General features: G+C 50.1%; 4 protein-coding genes across 4 annotated transcripts; 1 reads left to right on the top strand and 3 right to left on the bottom strand.

Annotated features, from left to right (window-relative positions):
* The first annotated feature begins 673 nt into the window (after nucleotides 1–673).
* HD556DRAFT_725037 (CHAT domain-containing protein) lies at nucleotides 674–4,263 on the top strand. The gene is made up of 5 exons (XM_041311426.1): nucleotides 674–700; nucleotides 759–898; nucleotides 946–1,043; nucleotides 1,100–4,088; nucleotides 4,157–4,263. The coding sequence occupies exons 2-4, from the start codon at nucleotides 820–822 to the stop codon at nucleotides 4,061–4,063; spliced, it is 3,141 nt and encodes a 1,046-aa protein (XP_041157353.1). The 5' UTR covers nucleotides 674–700; nucleotides 759–819; the 3' UTR covers nucleotides 4,064–4,088; nucleotides 4,157–4,263.
* Nucleotides 4,264–4,519: 256 nt separating this feature from the next.
* Nucleotides 4,520–7,164, bottom strand: HD556DRAFT_1391379 (uncharacterized protein). The gene is made up of 5 exons (XM_041303562.1): nucleotides 7,066–7,164; nucleotides 5,625–7,004; nucleotides 5,427–5,571; nucleotides 4,837–5,373; nucleotides 4,520–4,784 (listed from the first exon to the last, which is right to left on the bottom strand). The coding sequence occupies exons 1-4, from the start codon at nucleotides 7,126–7,128 to the stop codon at nucleotides 4,952–4,954; spliced, it is 2,010 nt and encodes a 669-aa protein (XP_041157352.1). The 5' UTR covers nucleotides 7,129–7,164; the 3' UTR covers nucleotides 4,520–4,784; nucleotides 4,837–4,951.
* An 801-nt stretch (nucleotides 7,165–7,965) lies between these two features.
* Nucleotides 7,966–12,832, bottom strand: HD556DRAFT_1446120 (uncharacterized protein; the record flags this gene model as incomplete). Its single annotated transcript, XM_041307036.1, has 13 exons — nucleotides 7,966–8,228; nucleotides 8,286–8,488; nucleotides 8,544–8,796; nucleotides 8,861–9,436; nucleotides 9,488–9,652; nucleotides 9,704–9,809; nucleotides 9,859–10,243; nucleotides 10,296–10,894; nucleotides 10,950–11,075; nucleotides 11,134–11,277; nucleotides 11,354–11,537; nucleotides 11,568–11,659; nucleotides 11,705–12,832. The coding sequence occupies 13 exons, from the start codon at nucleotides 12,830–12,832 to the stop codon at nucleotides 7,966–7,968; spliced, it is 4,224 nt and encodes a 1,407-aa protein (XP_041157351.1).
* A 1,582-nt stretch (nucleotides 12,833–14,414) lies between these two features.
* Nucleotides 14,415–15,490, bottom strand: HD556DRAFT_724797 (uncharacterized protein). Its single transcript, XM_041311425.1, has 4 exons — nucleotides 15,441–15,490; nucleotides 15,072–15,377; nucleotides 14,714–15,018; nucleotides 14,415–14,657 (listed from the first exon to the last, which is right to left on the bottom strand). Exons 2-4 carry the CDS (start codon nucleotides 15,096–15,098, stop codon nucleotides 14,513–14,515), a joined length of 477 nt encoding a protein of 158 aa, XP_041157350.1. The 5' UTR covers nucleotides 15,099–15,377; nucleotides 15,441–15,490; the 3' UTR covers nucleotides 14,415–14,512.

The following is a 15,490-nucleotide window of genomic DNA, read 5'->3' as shown; positions in this document are numbered from 1 at the left end:
ATGCGGCAGCGGTCACAGCGTCCTGAACATTTGTCAATCGTCCTTCATCGAATAAGCATACAGTTGCAATTGGTTCGCTTTTCAAGTTGACGTTCTTTTCTCATTCCTTTTTCCAGGCAAGACCATCCTCCCTTCGTCATCAGCTCAATTGGATGAATTATTCGGTTCTTCTTGGCGTGCCATCTTCAGTGGTTTTGACGTTGTTCGCATTACCATACGAAATACACATCTTGCCTTGGTGTGCTGACTACTGAGTTGTACGATACAAGTCAAACTACTCTGAGACTTGTACCCCCCCTTTGATCTCGGCTGGCCACTTTCACCGAGGTGTCCTCCCTCTCAGCTGAACTCTATCAACATTCCCCATATCTTTGCCCCCGTCCTCCCTTCTCACTAATTCCGTGGCCCATCCAGTCCATCCTCGATCCTCATCAATTTGCACTATCCACCATGATGCCTGGTAGCTCAGATAGCCGATATATCAGACTGGAAGGTGAGTCCCTCCGGACCACCTTCGTATCTGTTATCATCCTCACACAATATCTACAGTCATCAGCGGAAATAATCTTCAAGTCCCCTCCTGCCGCATTCCTGCTGGCATCTACATATCCATCAATGTCGACTCCAGGAGGCGCTGGAAATCACCCATCAGTGTCTTATCATCTGACAGATCTGTAGCTTGGGGGAATACTGTCACTCTGTACTAAAGTCCATAAATACTTTCTGACGCGATGCGAGAACTGATTATCGGTTTATAGACCATCACACTCTTCACCTGCGTTGTCAGTGGAGATCAGGGCGTCCTTTGAGCTTGGTCGAATGCTAGGCGGTGGAGAGGTCATCGGCGAACTTCAAATGTCGTGGGATGAGCTACTTGATCATGGAGATGAGCCATTTGGTGAGTGGTTCGCTTCTCATTTATGCACATACACTAACGTCTTGTAGATATATCCTTCCCACTCGTGTTCGGTGTCCACCCTTTCCTTAAGCTGAAGGTCGCCATTGTGCATGCTTGCGACGATCAGGACGAGGCACTGATTGATGTGAGTGACGCTGGTATCTGTCCTGTTAGCTTTTGCTGACAGAACGCAAACTGCAGTCCCTCGTAGACTGCGAGATTGCTCGAGACACAGATGCGGGCCACGCACAATTTGCCGCATACGCGACAAGCAAGACAGTCTCTCACTTGAACGACGCTGTAGAGCATTTTCAGTTGGTTCTGGACCAGTGTCCGGTCAGCCATCCAGACCATGCAACGGCTCTCACCAACCTTGCGTGGGCCTGCCTTCAAGGCTACATCCGAAATGATCTTGAAGACATCGATGCCACCACTTCCCTCTTCCGCGACGCCCTTGCATTGCGTCCGCAGCCCCATCCCGATCGTCCCTCATCTCTATACAATCTCACCCAAGCGCTGACTTGGCGCCACAACAAGAAAAGGACTGCCGCGGACATCCGGGAAGCTGCCCAACTCTATCATGAACTACTGCCTCTCTGTGCAGAGGGCACCTACCTTCGTATCATTGCAGCAGGGAAGAATGGTGTCGATTATGTGATCAGCGGATGCAGCAATCTTCCAATAGACGCATCTGATGAGGGTATCCACCTTCGACAAGTCGTCCTCGAGCTCTGCCCTCTAGGCCACCAACTCCGTCCCGCAGCCCTCAACAGGCTTGCACAAGCAGTTGAAGCACACTTTCATCAGCACGGCAGCATTGATGATCTTGACACGAGCATACAGCTTGGTCGTGAAGCCATGTCTCTGTGCCTCGAGGGACAAGTTGACCGCGGTATCTACCTAAACAACTTGGCCGTCTCACTCGCGTCGCGCTTCAATCATCAAGGCAAACCTCATGACCTCGATGAGGCCATCTCTTTGCACGAAGGAGCATTGCATCTGTGCCCTGTTGGGCACCAATCTCGTGATTTCTCATTGGACAACCTCGGGGATGTTCTCGTCAAACGTTTCAATAAACGCGGCGACATTGATGACATCACCCGAGCTATCAGCCTCCGTCGCGAGGCACTGACGTTGCGCCCACCTGGGCATCCACGTCGTGACACCACGCTTAGCAACCTTGCCCTCGCGCTCCACATCAGATATGGCAAATCGCATGTTAGGGAGGATCTTAACGAGGTCATTGATTTATATCGCGAATCCCTTCGGTTAAAGCGTCTTGGCCATCCAGAGCGCCATAAAACTCTTCGCAATTTGAGCTCGGTGCTCTGCTCTCGTTTCACGCAAACTCAGAAAAATGAAGATGTCGAGGAGGCCATCACTCTTTGCCAAGAATCATTGGCGGCTCTGTCTTCACTGCACCCGGGCAGGTGTCTCAGCTACAGGTGGCTGCAAGAGGCCTATTTGTCTCGTTACCAGAGTCTACACGACCCTGCTGATTTGTCGCTAGCTATAGAGAACTTCAGACTCGCATCAAGACATCCTACTCAAGGATTTCCTCGTCGTATCGAAGTGGCTATTAGCTGGGCTCTTCGAGCAGAGGTCTATCAACATGAATCTGCCCTGGAAGCATACCAAATGTGCTTTGAGCTTTTCGATGGCCACATGATGACGCGGTCGCTGGTCATCTCACGGCGTGAGGCTGCAGCCGCTGTTCGCGGTGCACGATCACTTCCTGTAGATGCAGCCTCATGTGCCATACGTCGTGACAATATACGACTAGCAGTTGAACTTGTGGAGCAGGGCCGTGGCCAGCAGTGGTCGCTGGCATCTCGACTCAGGACTCCAGTCGAAGACCTCGAGTCAGCAAATCCGAAACTGGCGCGCAATTATTTAAAGCTGAGCAAGCTGATTTCCAATGCAGCCCAGAGTTCTGCAACCATCACCGACAGAGCTGCTGCTGATCGGGAAGCAACAGAGTATAGGATGCTTACAAGGCAATGGGAAGCCACGGTAGCTGAGATACGCGATCTTCCAGCGTTCTCGCGGTTCCTGCTTCCACCTTCATACGAAGACCTCCAAGCGGCAGCGCGCCAGGGCCCAGTCATCATCCTCATTGCCAGTCAATACTCGTGTAGCGCCATCATCGTCCCGACGTCAGGAGACCCCCATCATGTTCCTTTGCTGTCTGTCACCCTTGCAGATCTGACTAATATCAAGGATCGCTTTACCAGGGCAATACGAGATTCATCTCGGATGAATCCAGGGGAGTCGAGGACGGATCTAATAGTGCTCTCGCGGATAATATGGGACCAGATCATGCTACCCATTGTCAACGTGCTCGAGCATGTCCTGAAACTAAAGCGCCGCTCTCGAATCTGGCTGTGTCCCACTGCAGCTTTCACGTCCATTCCTCTCCATGCAGCTCACCCATTTCAAACAAAGGCGGATCGTTCCGGGAGGGAGCCATGTCTGGAGGATCTCTACATTTGCTCTTACACGCCGACACTTTCAGCTCTGATCAGATCTAGACAGTTGATGAAGAAGCGCGTGTCTCCGTCCTTTGTGGCGATCGGACAGGGTCAACCAGGTGCAGGGAAAGGCAAGGCGCTCTTGGCTGTCGACAGCGAGCTAGAGCTTGTCCATAAGCTCGTCCCTGCGACGGCCAAACACACTACTATTTCTGGCGACGCAGCCACACGAGCAGGTGCGCTCGAAGCTTTGCAGCAGAACACCTGGGTGCACCTTGCTTGTCATGGGAAGCAGGACCCTAATCAGCCTTACGATTCGCATTTTGTCATGAAAGACGAACATTTGACGCTGCTCGATATCATGGAGAGGCATATTCCGCAGGCCGAGTTCGCGTTCTTATCGGCTTGTCATACTGCCGTCGGCGACGAGGAAACTCCCGACGAAGTGATTCACCTCGCAGCTGGTCTTCAGTTTTCGGGGTTCAAGAGCGTCGTTGGCACGCTGTGGGAGGTCGACGACTCTGTCGCAAAACACGTCGTCGAAGCTTTTTACGGGTATATGTTTGGAGATTTGAAGGATGGTGGTGTTATGGACTGTACGAAGGCGGCCTGGGCACTCAACTGTGCTACGCACGCGGTGAAGACGAAAGTACCGCTCGAACAGAGGATGGTTTTTGTTCATATCGGTGTATAATTCTACGTCGTATTGCTGTCGTCTGGTACGTCATTGATCTGCGGTCTCTTTCATCCTCTTGTACCAATGACCTGATACATTCTTGCGCTCTAGCTATCTTGTTTTCGTATACTCTGCCGTGTTTTTGTCGACTAGAATGCTCACCAAAGTTCTTGTGTACTCGATTCATTTGCAACTTCGTCTGCTACTTGGGTACTTAGATAGTGGGAGTTACTAGGCCAGTCGAACATACCCGCGCCTTCCAGTCATACCAGGGGATCCTTCAAGTTTCACCCCTTCTGCACTATGTAACCTCAACTAACCACTGCCAATGTAGTCAATGCCAAGTCAAGTCAGAAGCAAATCCCGGATGGCTGCTTCGACTTGTGACCCATGTGTACTGCTTGCATCTTCGACATCAGTCCTAATCTACCAATGAAGCATGAGTTATCGGCCTTGCTTAATGCTCACCACGAGTCCTTGAAGGTTGTTAATCGTGAAGTCAGAAGCAGAAGTTTAGCATGGAGATGGTAAGTAAGAGTCCGTTTCTACTTTGTCCGGTATATGGCTATCCCAGCTAGCCAAAGCTATAGTGTAAATCATTGGAGTAGGGCTGTAGGGTTATTTCTAAAGAACCAATCTTTCCATCTTCTAATGCGCGTCACAGCACCAGATACCGTTTATCCACGATAAGTTGAAGGCCTCCGGGGGTCCATGCAGTCCTGTGAACCACGCGATTTTCCTTTAATGACAAAGTCAATACGTGAACATAACTCTTTCAAAGACCCACCGACCTTTAAAATGCCGCTTCAAATTTCAGTAACGCGCCTCGTCCGAGCTCCAGAATGCAAGTGCTAAGTGACTATACCTTGGTTGAGGGTATTGCCAAACTAGACTTCTCGTGCAATCTCATGGATCAGGCGTCCGAGGATGCTCGTGGATGTATCGTCCTCCTTGGATGCCCGACGTCCACCCAAACGCGACACCCAAAGCGGTTGCTGGGCTGAACAAAGAATAATACTCTCTCCCAAGCCTGACCTTGACCGCAACCAGATCGTATGGGCTATCTTCTGAGGTTGTGATCGACTCAGCAACTTCTCGTTCGAAGGTATGAGAGCCGGAAACAAGGAAATAGTCCCGCAAGGAGTACATATTCAATTCGATGGGATAAACGGTCAGGTCCACCTCTACGATGGAGCGATCGTTTTCGGAGGTTTTCACCACATCTTTATCGAGTGCCCTGATTTCGTTAACGCGTTCTTCGCATATCCAAGACTCGATCATCGCAATAACGGGCAAACTTTTGCGGATCTCGCGTACATCTTGATTGCCTTAAGTTGGTCATCAGATAAGACTTTATCAATGCGCAGGACAAAAATCTGACCGAGAGCAGAACGCAGCATGCGGCAGTGAACACGGTGGCCGGATTCCCAAGCTTCCTTCTGGCAATCTTTTGAGCAGTAACGTGTCAGCATGCATCCCGAACAACGATATGCTGTGACATCGTCTTCAGAGAAATTGAGAGAGCACTGATATAAAGGATTTTAGTTGGCGAAGAGAAACGGACCGTTCTCGAACGCACTTTCGGGCTACAACATTGATATCGGTAGAAAGGAGCTCCTTCAGGCAGCTCGTGGAAATTGGTGAAGGTACGGGCCGCGGAGTCAACGGCTTGCCATAACTCCCATAATACAGGGTCTTGGGACGCTTGTTCTTCAAGGCCTAGCCGATCTAATCTCTGAAGGGCGGGTTGAAGAACCCGTAGCACTTTTGAGAATACGAAGAACCGGGGAAGCTCTTTGAGCAATTGAATGTCATGGTCATCATCAAAGCGTTTGGTATTGTCGACACGTTCAGCTCGCGATGACCCAGTCCGTAGGAGACATTCGAGTAGCCCATGCTGAATGGCCTGAGATATCACCAAAGCAGAGTCATTTGCGCAATTCATTGAATACCCGATATAGCGATATGCTATATATAACACTCTGCGTCGCGCCGCCAGCCCTATATCTGGTTCATTATCGGAACTATTCCAAGCAGGGGTTAGGAGTCGTTCCCAGAGTGTTGTGATAGCACTTAGGACAGTACGAATTGAGCCGATTTGGAGGAGCAATTCGTGACAGCCGCCCTCTCTATCGCCCAATGATTGCATGAAGAGGATGGCTTGAGCCAAACCAGTAGCACATACTGTCATGGATGAGAAGTCAACGTTTTCTCTTGCTCGTAACCGAGGTTCTGGCATGTTGGACACCTCTTTAGTCATACGACGAATATATCGGAGGGCTAATGAGGCCATGGGGAGGGTTCCGCCGGCAACAGAGGAGATGATGGATACTGGCAGAGACGCAGGAGTGTCTTCCATGCAAATAACGCTGAGCGAGCACATATTCGCACGTATCAGTGCACTGAGATTCTTGTCGCCTTCTCGAAGAGGATCAGCGACATCATCACTCTTCAACCCATCGACAATGACCCAAGCCCGGAAGAAGAATGCTTGAACAGTGGGGTTCGTCCTCATCAATTGCCTGCCAATTGTTGTGAATTGACACAAGGTTGATAGTGGATGTATGGTAATCCTAAGGGCTTCGTAAGTGCTAACAGACAGGCCATGCGGGAGGGCAGCAGGTCTTTGCGAAGGTGGGAGGAAGTTGTTGCTGAAGAACTGCATCCACGGGAAGAGCATCTCCCACTTTGAAGCAACAGCGTCATGGACAATGCGTTCTCCAATACTGATATTGCTGCCGAGGTTATGACAAATTTGTACAATGCCACCCATGGACCATTTGGCGAGCATGATCACTGGTACAACATCAGGACTAATTCTGTCCGGAATAGGGTATGCCTCTAGTTGTGCGTGAAAGACGGGGAGTAAAAGTGGCGTGACATCCTTGAGTTGATTGAGACTACCAACGACATCTCGGAGATCTTCGACTGAGCCACGCAATGCCCCATCAATTTTACGCTGTAACAGCGAGAAACAAGGAATCAGCGTTGTCATGCTTCTTGAAGAGAATCGAGCATACCTGCATCAAACGAGGCAGAGCCCTGAGAGCTTCCCTATCCCGTGTGTTAATTCTGGGCGCCATGAGTGAATAGTGGTATCGGTCATCGATGGTATCAACATAGCATCGTACATAAGCATTTCCAGATCTAAATTTGTAATATGGACCAAACAATGTTGTCAGCCTTGTGGCGGTGCCACCAGATGAACAAGCAGAAGACAACAAAAGACCGAAAAACACAAAAAAGGCGAAAGTTACTCCTTACGCTATCCTCAATTGTCAAACTTCGTTTCTCCATCGCCACTACCGGTGTGGGCTTTCTGTGGCGTGCTACTCGCCAACACGAGCCCATACAATAGTGCAGCATAGAACGCCACACCACCGTGTTATCCTGCTTCTTATTGAACGTGGTACGCTTTCCCTTCTTCTCCGAGCACTGATTCTGTGTTGTCTTGTAAACAGCAGAAGTCTCGTAGACCCCTGGTGTGTGTTACGACGAGCTGAAGGTAATAGATGGTGTTCTGGAGTGATCTTGTTTCTCCATATTCAATAACCACTATCTACCTCGTGATGTTATGTAGGTCACCAACTCTTCCGGAGCGTCTGCTGCAGTTGGGCTGATTACCTTTTGCCACAGGCACTATATATAATTCTTCTGAGAATTCTGCAAACGTATGGTGCAAGGACTACGCATTACGCATTCCTGATACTAATGCGCACCTTGAGAGACGTGTTATCACCTATGTCAATTGATCGGAATGCTTTGATATGGTACGCGTGCAAAACTCGTTACAAAATAACATAACATACCCATACATACAATACGAATCGGCGATATGTCCGCTGGAACAGTAACAGTACAAGAAACAGAAAGAAGGTATGTAGCCAATCCATTGGATAAGATGAGAAAAACGATACCTCCTAGTTCAAGGTCGGCGCCTCTGCATCAGGCGCGAAGCGAAGTCGTGCAAGGAGTATGGTATCCCAGATCTTGTGCATCCGCGATACCTTACTCGTAAAGTTGATCCGCGAGGGGAAGAACTCTTTGCCTTCAGACTTGACCGTGAAAGTGCCCCATGGATGGTTCGCTTTGCGAGAAGAGAAAACGTTGAAGTATGCCTCCCCTGACAACACGGGATCGGCCACAAAGAGAGCGTAGTCGCGCGCGTTCACGGTGCCCGTCACTGCGAAACAACGTTATTCGGACTAAGCTAGGGAGGTAGACGTCGACATGCACGTACCAAGAAAGACGTCTTCTTTCTGGATAGGGTGATTCGGTGCGTATTCCTGCAGGATCACTTGTATGTTGTCTTTAAACCACTGTGAAACTGCGGGAAGACTACCATGGGAGAAGTCCCGGATTTCGAACGACTCGGCATAGACCGCAGCTGTCTTCTTACCAGCTTCCAGGGGAAATGATTGCCTGCGAGATACGTTCTCGCCGCTGCAAATATTCAGCATAAAACATACAGCCATAGGCATAAGTAAGTAAAACTTACTCGTGACGGTTGCCGCCGAATTTGAATCTGCTTAGCATACTCGAACCATTGTTATGAACACGACGTGCCTTCCCGATGTTGATGCTACCGTAATCCCGCAAGGAAGGCATACATTTTGCCACGTCGCCCTCAGCCTTCTTCTTTCCTCCAATCTCAATGACGTTGCAGAGGGTTATGAACTCCCCGTCAGGTTTGGAGACATATCCCACAGCACCCACCTCGATAGGTGACGGATACCAAAGAGGTGTCGTGACTAGCAAGCAATGAGTATTAACGCACACGATCGCATTATAATGGTGAACAGAACTATGGCTTACACAAATCTCCATACCCGTGGGTGTCCTTGGCTAAAATCCTGTAGCGCCTCTCGTCTCGCATAGCACGTGCCCACGTGGACATGAACATCATCTCAAGGAAGCCGTCGGTGGTGTACTCGAAGACAGCGCCAGCCTCATCGACAGCGTTTGGATCCGTAAAACCTGATGTCCCGCTGGACATAGACGACTCTGGAACGTTTGGAAAGTCTAGGTCTGGTTCTGAATGTCCGAACTCAGACCCAAATCCAGATGACGTGCTATAATAATCGGACATGGATGGAGTGTGTGTTAGCCAAGAATGGCCTTCAGAAGTGGGTGTACCAAAGGCTCGAAGGCCAGGCGAGGGACGGTCTGAAAAGCCAATGACCGGTGAGTTCGCGGGACCATTCGGCGTGCAAGGGGTTGCTAAGCCGTCCGCACCATATGTATGTAAGAAATTGCGACAGCCTCGAAGCCAAAAAACTGTCATGGAAAATGGTGAACGGCAACGAGGGTCACGCGCCCAGCAGCAGGTGATGACTGGGAGGACAATCGTGGAAAGAGGGGTATCGGACACCTCTGGGCGAGCATCGTGTTCTAGAGACACATAAGCAAACTTGAAAGTCAGACAAGATGCGTTGAACGTACCGAGCACGATCCGCTTTATATCTTCGTCGTCTCGGGTGCCATAAGGAATGCCACCCATATTGAGGATCTCCACGCAGCAGATGGCAAAAGCGTAGACGTCCGCTTGCATTGTCGGACTTGCGGCACCATCCAAAATTTCTGGCGCTTTCCACCTCGGCGTCCCATCTGTGCAATCAGATGGTCAGAAATAAAACGCTACTTCAAAAGTCGACATACTCGGTCGTTGACACCCGCTCAGCCTGTAGGCATCATCCTTGAGTTCGCTCTGACCGAAGTCAGCAATGGCACAGTTTCCTTCTGTATTCACGAATACATTTGCACACTGTTCCAATACATGAGCAGAGTGTAGGGACATCGTAGGGCTCACGGACCTTTAAATCACCATGCACGACCCCTTGGGCATGCAAGTATTCCATCCCGCCAGCGATCTGAGAGATAAATCGGAACTGGTCCACTTCGCGTGGCGTGGCGTAATCATCGCGTGCTATGGTCAGCAACCACTCCACGAGGCTTCCGCGTTCGTATAGCTCGCTCACGATGAACCATGGCTTGGAGCCATGGGCGCTACTCGCCCCGAACATACGAACGACCTGAGGGTGTTTGAGTCTGCGCCACAGCTCGACCTCTCGACGAAATGTCGAAGCTGGGGTGAAGTCGTGGAGAACCTTGATGGCGACCAATCTATCGCGCCAGGATCCAGCATAAACTCTAGAGAATGACCCTTGGCCGATCATCTCAAACCGGTCGACCTCATATCTGAACAATTATATCTATACAGAGCACAACATAAAACTGAGAAGGCACCCACCGCGTGATCGTCCATGAAGGAAGTTCCCATGGCAAAAGAGGGTTGTCACTGCCGGCGCCTCGCACCTGCATGCAGCGCAGCTTCGACATAGAGACGATGCTAGCATCCAGAAGCTCCATCTCAGCGAGAGTACTGTCGCTGGCGGTGGTCGTCCGCGAGAATGCATGGCGCAGGGACTCCAACTGTCGCCGCATGGCCTTCATTATCTCGGCAACTTCGTTCCGTTCAATCTCCAAACCATTGAGGACGTCAGCATCGCACAGTGCAGTACTGATAAAGCCAGGAAGATGCTCGAGCTGGAATTGGTCGTGACGGAGATCCTTATCCGGATTGTCTTCAGGGAAGATAGGGGGCAACTCGCGACGGACCTCGCCCTCGGCGGTCGACAGACACTCTGGCATAGATGGGACGGTCTCTGCAGGTGGATGACATATGTTGCGCTTCTGGCTTGCTGCGGACGTCTCTGGGTCCGGAATTGATGGTGCATGTACTAGGTCCGCACATAGCGTCGCGGTGTTATCCGAAAGAACCGATCCCAGATCTTGAATCTTCCCATCAAGGCACGAGACATTCTTGACAATCCTCACTGATACTGTCGCCTGCACCGTGAGCTGAAGTTTTAGATGATGATCGTGTGGCAAAAAAAAGGCATACAGTGAATCTTAACCAAGCATCCATCAAAGCCTGATCGCAATTGCAAAGTTCTTTTGCGATTTCAGCTCTCCTAATGAAACGTTTGAGCATCGGACGGCGGCTTATTCTACAGAGAAACCTCTCGATCTACGATTTACGCCGGTGTCAATACTAAAGCAGAGGCAGGGAGGTAGCAAAGACATACCTGGAAGATAACTTGTCTAAAGACGTGGAAGGCCGCATCGAGTTCCTTGCCAACGATGGGTCCGGCCCCTTCGATCTGCTCACGCACAAAGTAAAGCATTCCTGCGCAGCGTTCCACAATGCGAAGGCAAGAAAGTCTATTCGACTGTATAATGATGACATTGAAAAGTATGTGATATCAGCAACGATGGGGATAATTGGCTATGGTGTAAGTAACTCACCGAAAGCTGCTCGCACGCCTCCCAGATAATTAGGAGGGTACGCGACGCCTCCAAGAAAAACGGTAGTGGAACCAGAGCAGCCGCATCATACGTACACTCCAGGATAGTCTTCAAAGCAGGGAGCGCTTCATCAAGAATTGTCCCAACTGTCGAGACAACGCCTAACAGAGATGAAACCGACTTCCTTTCTTATTATCAAAGAGAGCGGACTTACAGGATGCTCTGGAATCCTTTTTCACCTGTTCGGAAGTCAGCCCGTCTCGTGTCATTATTGAATGGCATGCCAGGACGACGTTCTGCAAGGCTCTATAAGAGAAGGCACAAAATGAGACGGAGACAGGGAAGGCTCACCTTCTGTGCCCTGTTGAAACCATCTAGTTCGGCGCCGGTAAAACGAGAAAGCACCTTCGATTTATGGCACTTCTCCTTATCGCCGTTTTCCCCTTGGTCATCATCACATACCATTGCATGCCGTCGAAAGGGAGCAAAAACACTCTTGGATCTCGATACTTCTCTCTCAGCTTCCGCGATTCCGACACCCAATGGCCTGGATATGAACTCTCCAGGTGCTCCATTAGACGTCGCATCTCTAGGTGGGAGATACAACCGCGTGCCGGGACCAATCGAATTTAACCTTTCGTCAGGTTTAATTCTGGGTTCATCTTGATATACAAAATCTGCGGGGGTCCACCATTCGTCAGCATTCCATGGAGTTGCCATATTCCACCAGCGCCTTGGTGGGCGTCCTGGAGGTGTGGCATCACCCTTGATACGAGTACCAAAATCTACTTCGTCGTAGTCGTGATCAGCCAACGAACCACTCGCTTGGAATGAGGATCGAGAACGACGAGATGGCGAGTAAGAAAATGATTGAGAGTTTCTATGATCTGACGTCGAAGGATTTTGCACGAAAGAGCTAGACCTGAAGCGGGCATGAGGCCCACCAGCTGTCGCAGGGATATTGTATGATGACGAACGTCTGTGACTTGGATGTGAAAAATGTGCACTACCATGAGGAGGTGGGGCTTCTAGAATGGGAGAGGCCGCAAGTGACGGTGGCCGATATCCAGATAGTGAAGGTGACGAATATTGGTTGAATGAACCAGAAGACAAGCGAGGGCGCATATAGGGAATCGATCCAGCGGAAGAACTTGCAATGGACATCGACAACTGTTCAACGATGCGCTGTCTAGGTGAAGTCTGCGGGCTGGACGATTCGATGGAGCGACGAGCGACCTCCAAACCAAGGATGGGGTGCGGCGGAATGACATTGAAATACGACTGGCCGAAAGACGGCCTGCGCTGGTGTGAGTGAATCCCGCCGCCTGGACTCTGCAGTGGAGGCTGCCGAAGACGAGGGGACGAAGGCGGTTTGAGCGGAGAGGAGATATGCGGGGAGGACACAAAATCTAGCGGGGTGGAAGACGGCGAGGCCAGTCTAAGGGCCAAATCTCGCGGAGAGGTTCCTGGAGAGGACATTACGCTAAGATAAAAGAAATACGATTGAACTGATGCAGTGATATATAGAAGTAGGAGGAAGTTTAGAAGGGAGAAGGGTTTTCTGGAACTGAACGGGCGGGCGGGCAGTTGACTTTATAGTCTTCAGCAATGGAGTTCAAACTGCAAGTGCAATACTACGCTTGCCTTTCTGGGTGCGATCGGCGATCGCTAGCATTGTAATTCCGTGGATATTCTGTGCCGACAAATAGGAAGACTAGAATGAAAGTCAGACACTCGTTTGCGAGAAAGCTGCTGGAACTAATCCTACAGAACGATGGCTAAAGAACACCAGAAATGGAACAAGAGCCTTCTCTCCGCCATAGCGCAGAACCATCCTGATAGGACTGTTGAACCCAGGAGACTCCAAACAAGGTGTCGCCGCGTTTGAGTATTCCACTAATTGACAAGGCCGTTGAAATATTGCAATCCGCAACCGGGACTACCAGACGATTGACTATATTCGATAATGACCGGCGGCGTCATGATATAACGTTCAACACTGATCGGGACATGGTAGATGTGACTCGACATCCTGCGAGACGGACGAGTGACACCGTGAAGCTGATATATCCATACTGGTTCATTCAAGTTGCGATGGGGTGCGGAATGGTGACAGATCGTGCTAATTCAGTTGTAACAGCCAGCCAGACGTGCAAATATCCATTTTATGGCCACCTTCACGAATTCTGTGGAGGAGCCATGCATGTCCTATGGAGCATTACAACAGATGGAGGCAGGAGGATCAATTGCGAACTCGTTGTGGCGTTTGATTAGGCCTTTGTGTGTCCAAGTTTGTCCAGTGAGTCACGCCACATTCGGATGCATGATTCGCCGTCGTTTTCAAGTTGTTGGTGGCCTAACTAGTACTCCTCTACGTCGAGCCACACATGTGGCAACGGATGATGTGTACCCGAGTGCAGCTACTGGCCAGGTGCGGGCGCCCATCCAATACATGGGACCTTTGTTGAACGACGCATGACGAAACTAATAAGGTCGTGTTTCTAGTAACAGTCACGGTACGCTATTAGTAGGACCTGGCCTCGCCAACACGACATGATGCTTGCTTGTTTCAGGCAATCCCAACCAGAAGTTTGATTGACTCATCAACGTTTCAACGTCGAGCAGGGCACGAGTCGATCAGAGCAATCATAGTACGTAATGATCAGCAATATTATGCAACACTCATCGATGCACTCGTCAATCATCCGGCTGTTAGTGAAAGAGACACTGTTGTCGTAGGTTGGTAGAGAGGCCTGTTCATGCTAAAAGGATTCATGTATCAAAGTCATACGCGATGGCAGGCGTTCAACAAAAAATGCGATTGCTTCCTAGCGTTACCAACAGTACGAGAACAAATACCTTCCTTTCTTCATAAATGCATAACGGGGAGACTATAGCAGTACTAGTACATGACAACTTTGTGTCAAATGATAGCAGTTCAAGCGAGTTCCCACTCTTCCCCATTCACCGTGTAGAGGAGTTCTTTCACGGTCTCACCGCCCACAGATAAGGAAGGCCCAACGGTGAAGTTGGTCAAAAGGGTACCAAAAGTCAACGCCGTCAGAGGAGCAAGTGAAAGGATCACCTGACCACTGGTGGCATCGACGTTGACCGACAGATCAGCGGTGGTCAACGTGATAACGACATCGTCAGAGCCAATCATGACGGTGCCTGCAGTGCCGCTGTGAGACTAACGGTGAAGCGAGTGCGTTCGGTGCGCGAAACATAGACCGCGTTCGTCGTGTTAGACGATGTGGGATAGTACCAATAGTCGTAAGGAGCGACTTTGGAGCGAATGAAGAAACTTTGGTAGGGCCACTATCAGCAAAATGCAGAACGTCCTGCAAGGAACTGACTTACGAGTTTCCGCTGATGTGGTCCGCGAAATGTTCGAGCGGTGGGATGATGCTCAAGCCGCGACCACCTAAGTCATTCAGCCAGGTGAAAAACACCTTGCCGAGGAATTGGGTCGCAACCCCAGTCGTGGTGAGGGAGTCTGCGGCGTTTGCCACACCCACGTTATGGGTGTAGAACTGGGCGTTGACACGCTGAACGCTAGTCACGAAACTAGTGACGGTGGAAGTGGACACGGCACGCCACCACTCATCCGCAACTTCGCGACTGGCAAAGGTAATCACGTATCGATAGCCCGAGTTATCCGTGACCTGAACAGAGATTTAGCACGACATCGCAGACAACGAATAATGGATTTTGGTACATATTTGACATATGCGTAGAAAACCATGATTGTATATTCAACAGGAGAGATGATTTGTTGGCTGTGGTTGGATTGAAATGAGTCGTTCGAACACTGTACATTATATAGAGAGAGCAAGTTGTTTGGTCGGGTTGACCATAACGCGTAACGTCTCGACCAACTGGGATTTGAAAATCAAAAGGGGGCGGATAAAGAAACACTGCCGATCCGAGCGAGGACCAAAAGATATGATGATTTGACACGTCGCGCCAATCTGGACATTCCGGCAGGCTGCATTTACCGGCACCTGAAGCTTCAGAAGATTGCCTGAAGATGCACAAAGTCAGCAACCTCGTCCGATGGGTGTGGATTCTGTGGAAGCATAACAACCGGTATTCGATGTAGCCTTGATCCCCCTTGACCAGCTGTCCTTATTTCAC

The sequence above is a fragment of the Suillus plorans genome, assembly GCF_016647745.1.
Source record: "Suillus plorans strain S12 chromosome Unknown HD556scaffold_50, whole genome shotgun sequence".
NCBI classification, from domain to species: Eukaryota; Fungi; Basidiomycota; class Agaricomycetes; order Boletales; family Suillaceae; genus Suillus; species Suillus plorans.
This window is presented reverse-complemented; position numbering and strand designations above follow the sequence as displayed.

Excerpts from the sequence above, each read along its gene's own strand:
- HD556DRAFT_725037 (XM_041311426.1), top strand. The coding sequence starts at position 820 with ATGCTAGGCGGTGGAGAGGTCATCGGCGAACTTCAAATGTCGTGGGAT. Across the intron at positions 899-945 it reads TCATGGAGATGAGCCATTTG|ATATATCCTTCCCACTCGTG; the intron begins GTGAGTGGTTCG and ends AACGTCTTGTAG. Across the intron at positions 1,044-1,099 it reads AGGACGAGGCACTGATTGAT|TCCCTCGTAGACTGCGAGAT; the intron begins GTGAGTGACGCT and ends CGCAAACTGCAG.
- HD556DRAFT_1391379 (XM_041303562.1), bottom strand. The coding sequence starts at position 7,128 with ATGGCGCCCAGAATTAACACACGGGATAGGGAAGCTCTCAGGGCTCTG. Across the intron at positions 7,005-7,065 it reads CTCTGCCTCGTTTGATGCAG|CGTAAAATTGATGGGGCATT; the intron begins GTATGCTCGATT and ends TCGCTGTTACAG. Across the intron at positions 5,374-5,426 it reads CATGCTGCGTTCTGCTCTCG|GCAATCAAGATGTACGCGAG; the intron begins GTCAGATTTTTG and ends GACCAACTTAAG.
- HD556DRAFT_724797 (XM_041311425.1), bottom strand. The coding sequence starts at position 15,098 with ATGGTTTTCTACGCATATGTCAAATAT. Across the intron at positions 15,019-15,071 it reads TCTACGCATATGTCAAATAT|GTCACGGATAACTCGGGCTA; the intron begins GTACCAAAATCC and ends ATCTCTGTTCAG. Across the intron at positions 14,658-14,713 it reads GACCACATCAGCGGAAACTC|TTTCTTCATTCGCTCCAAAG; the intron begins GTAAGTCAGTTC and ends GCCCTACCAAAG.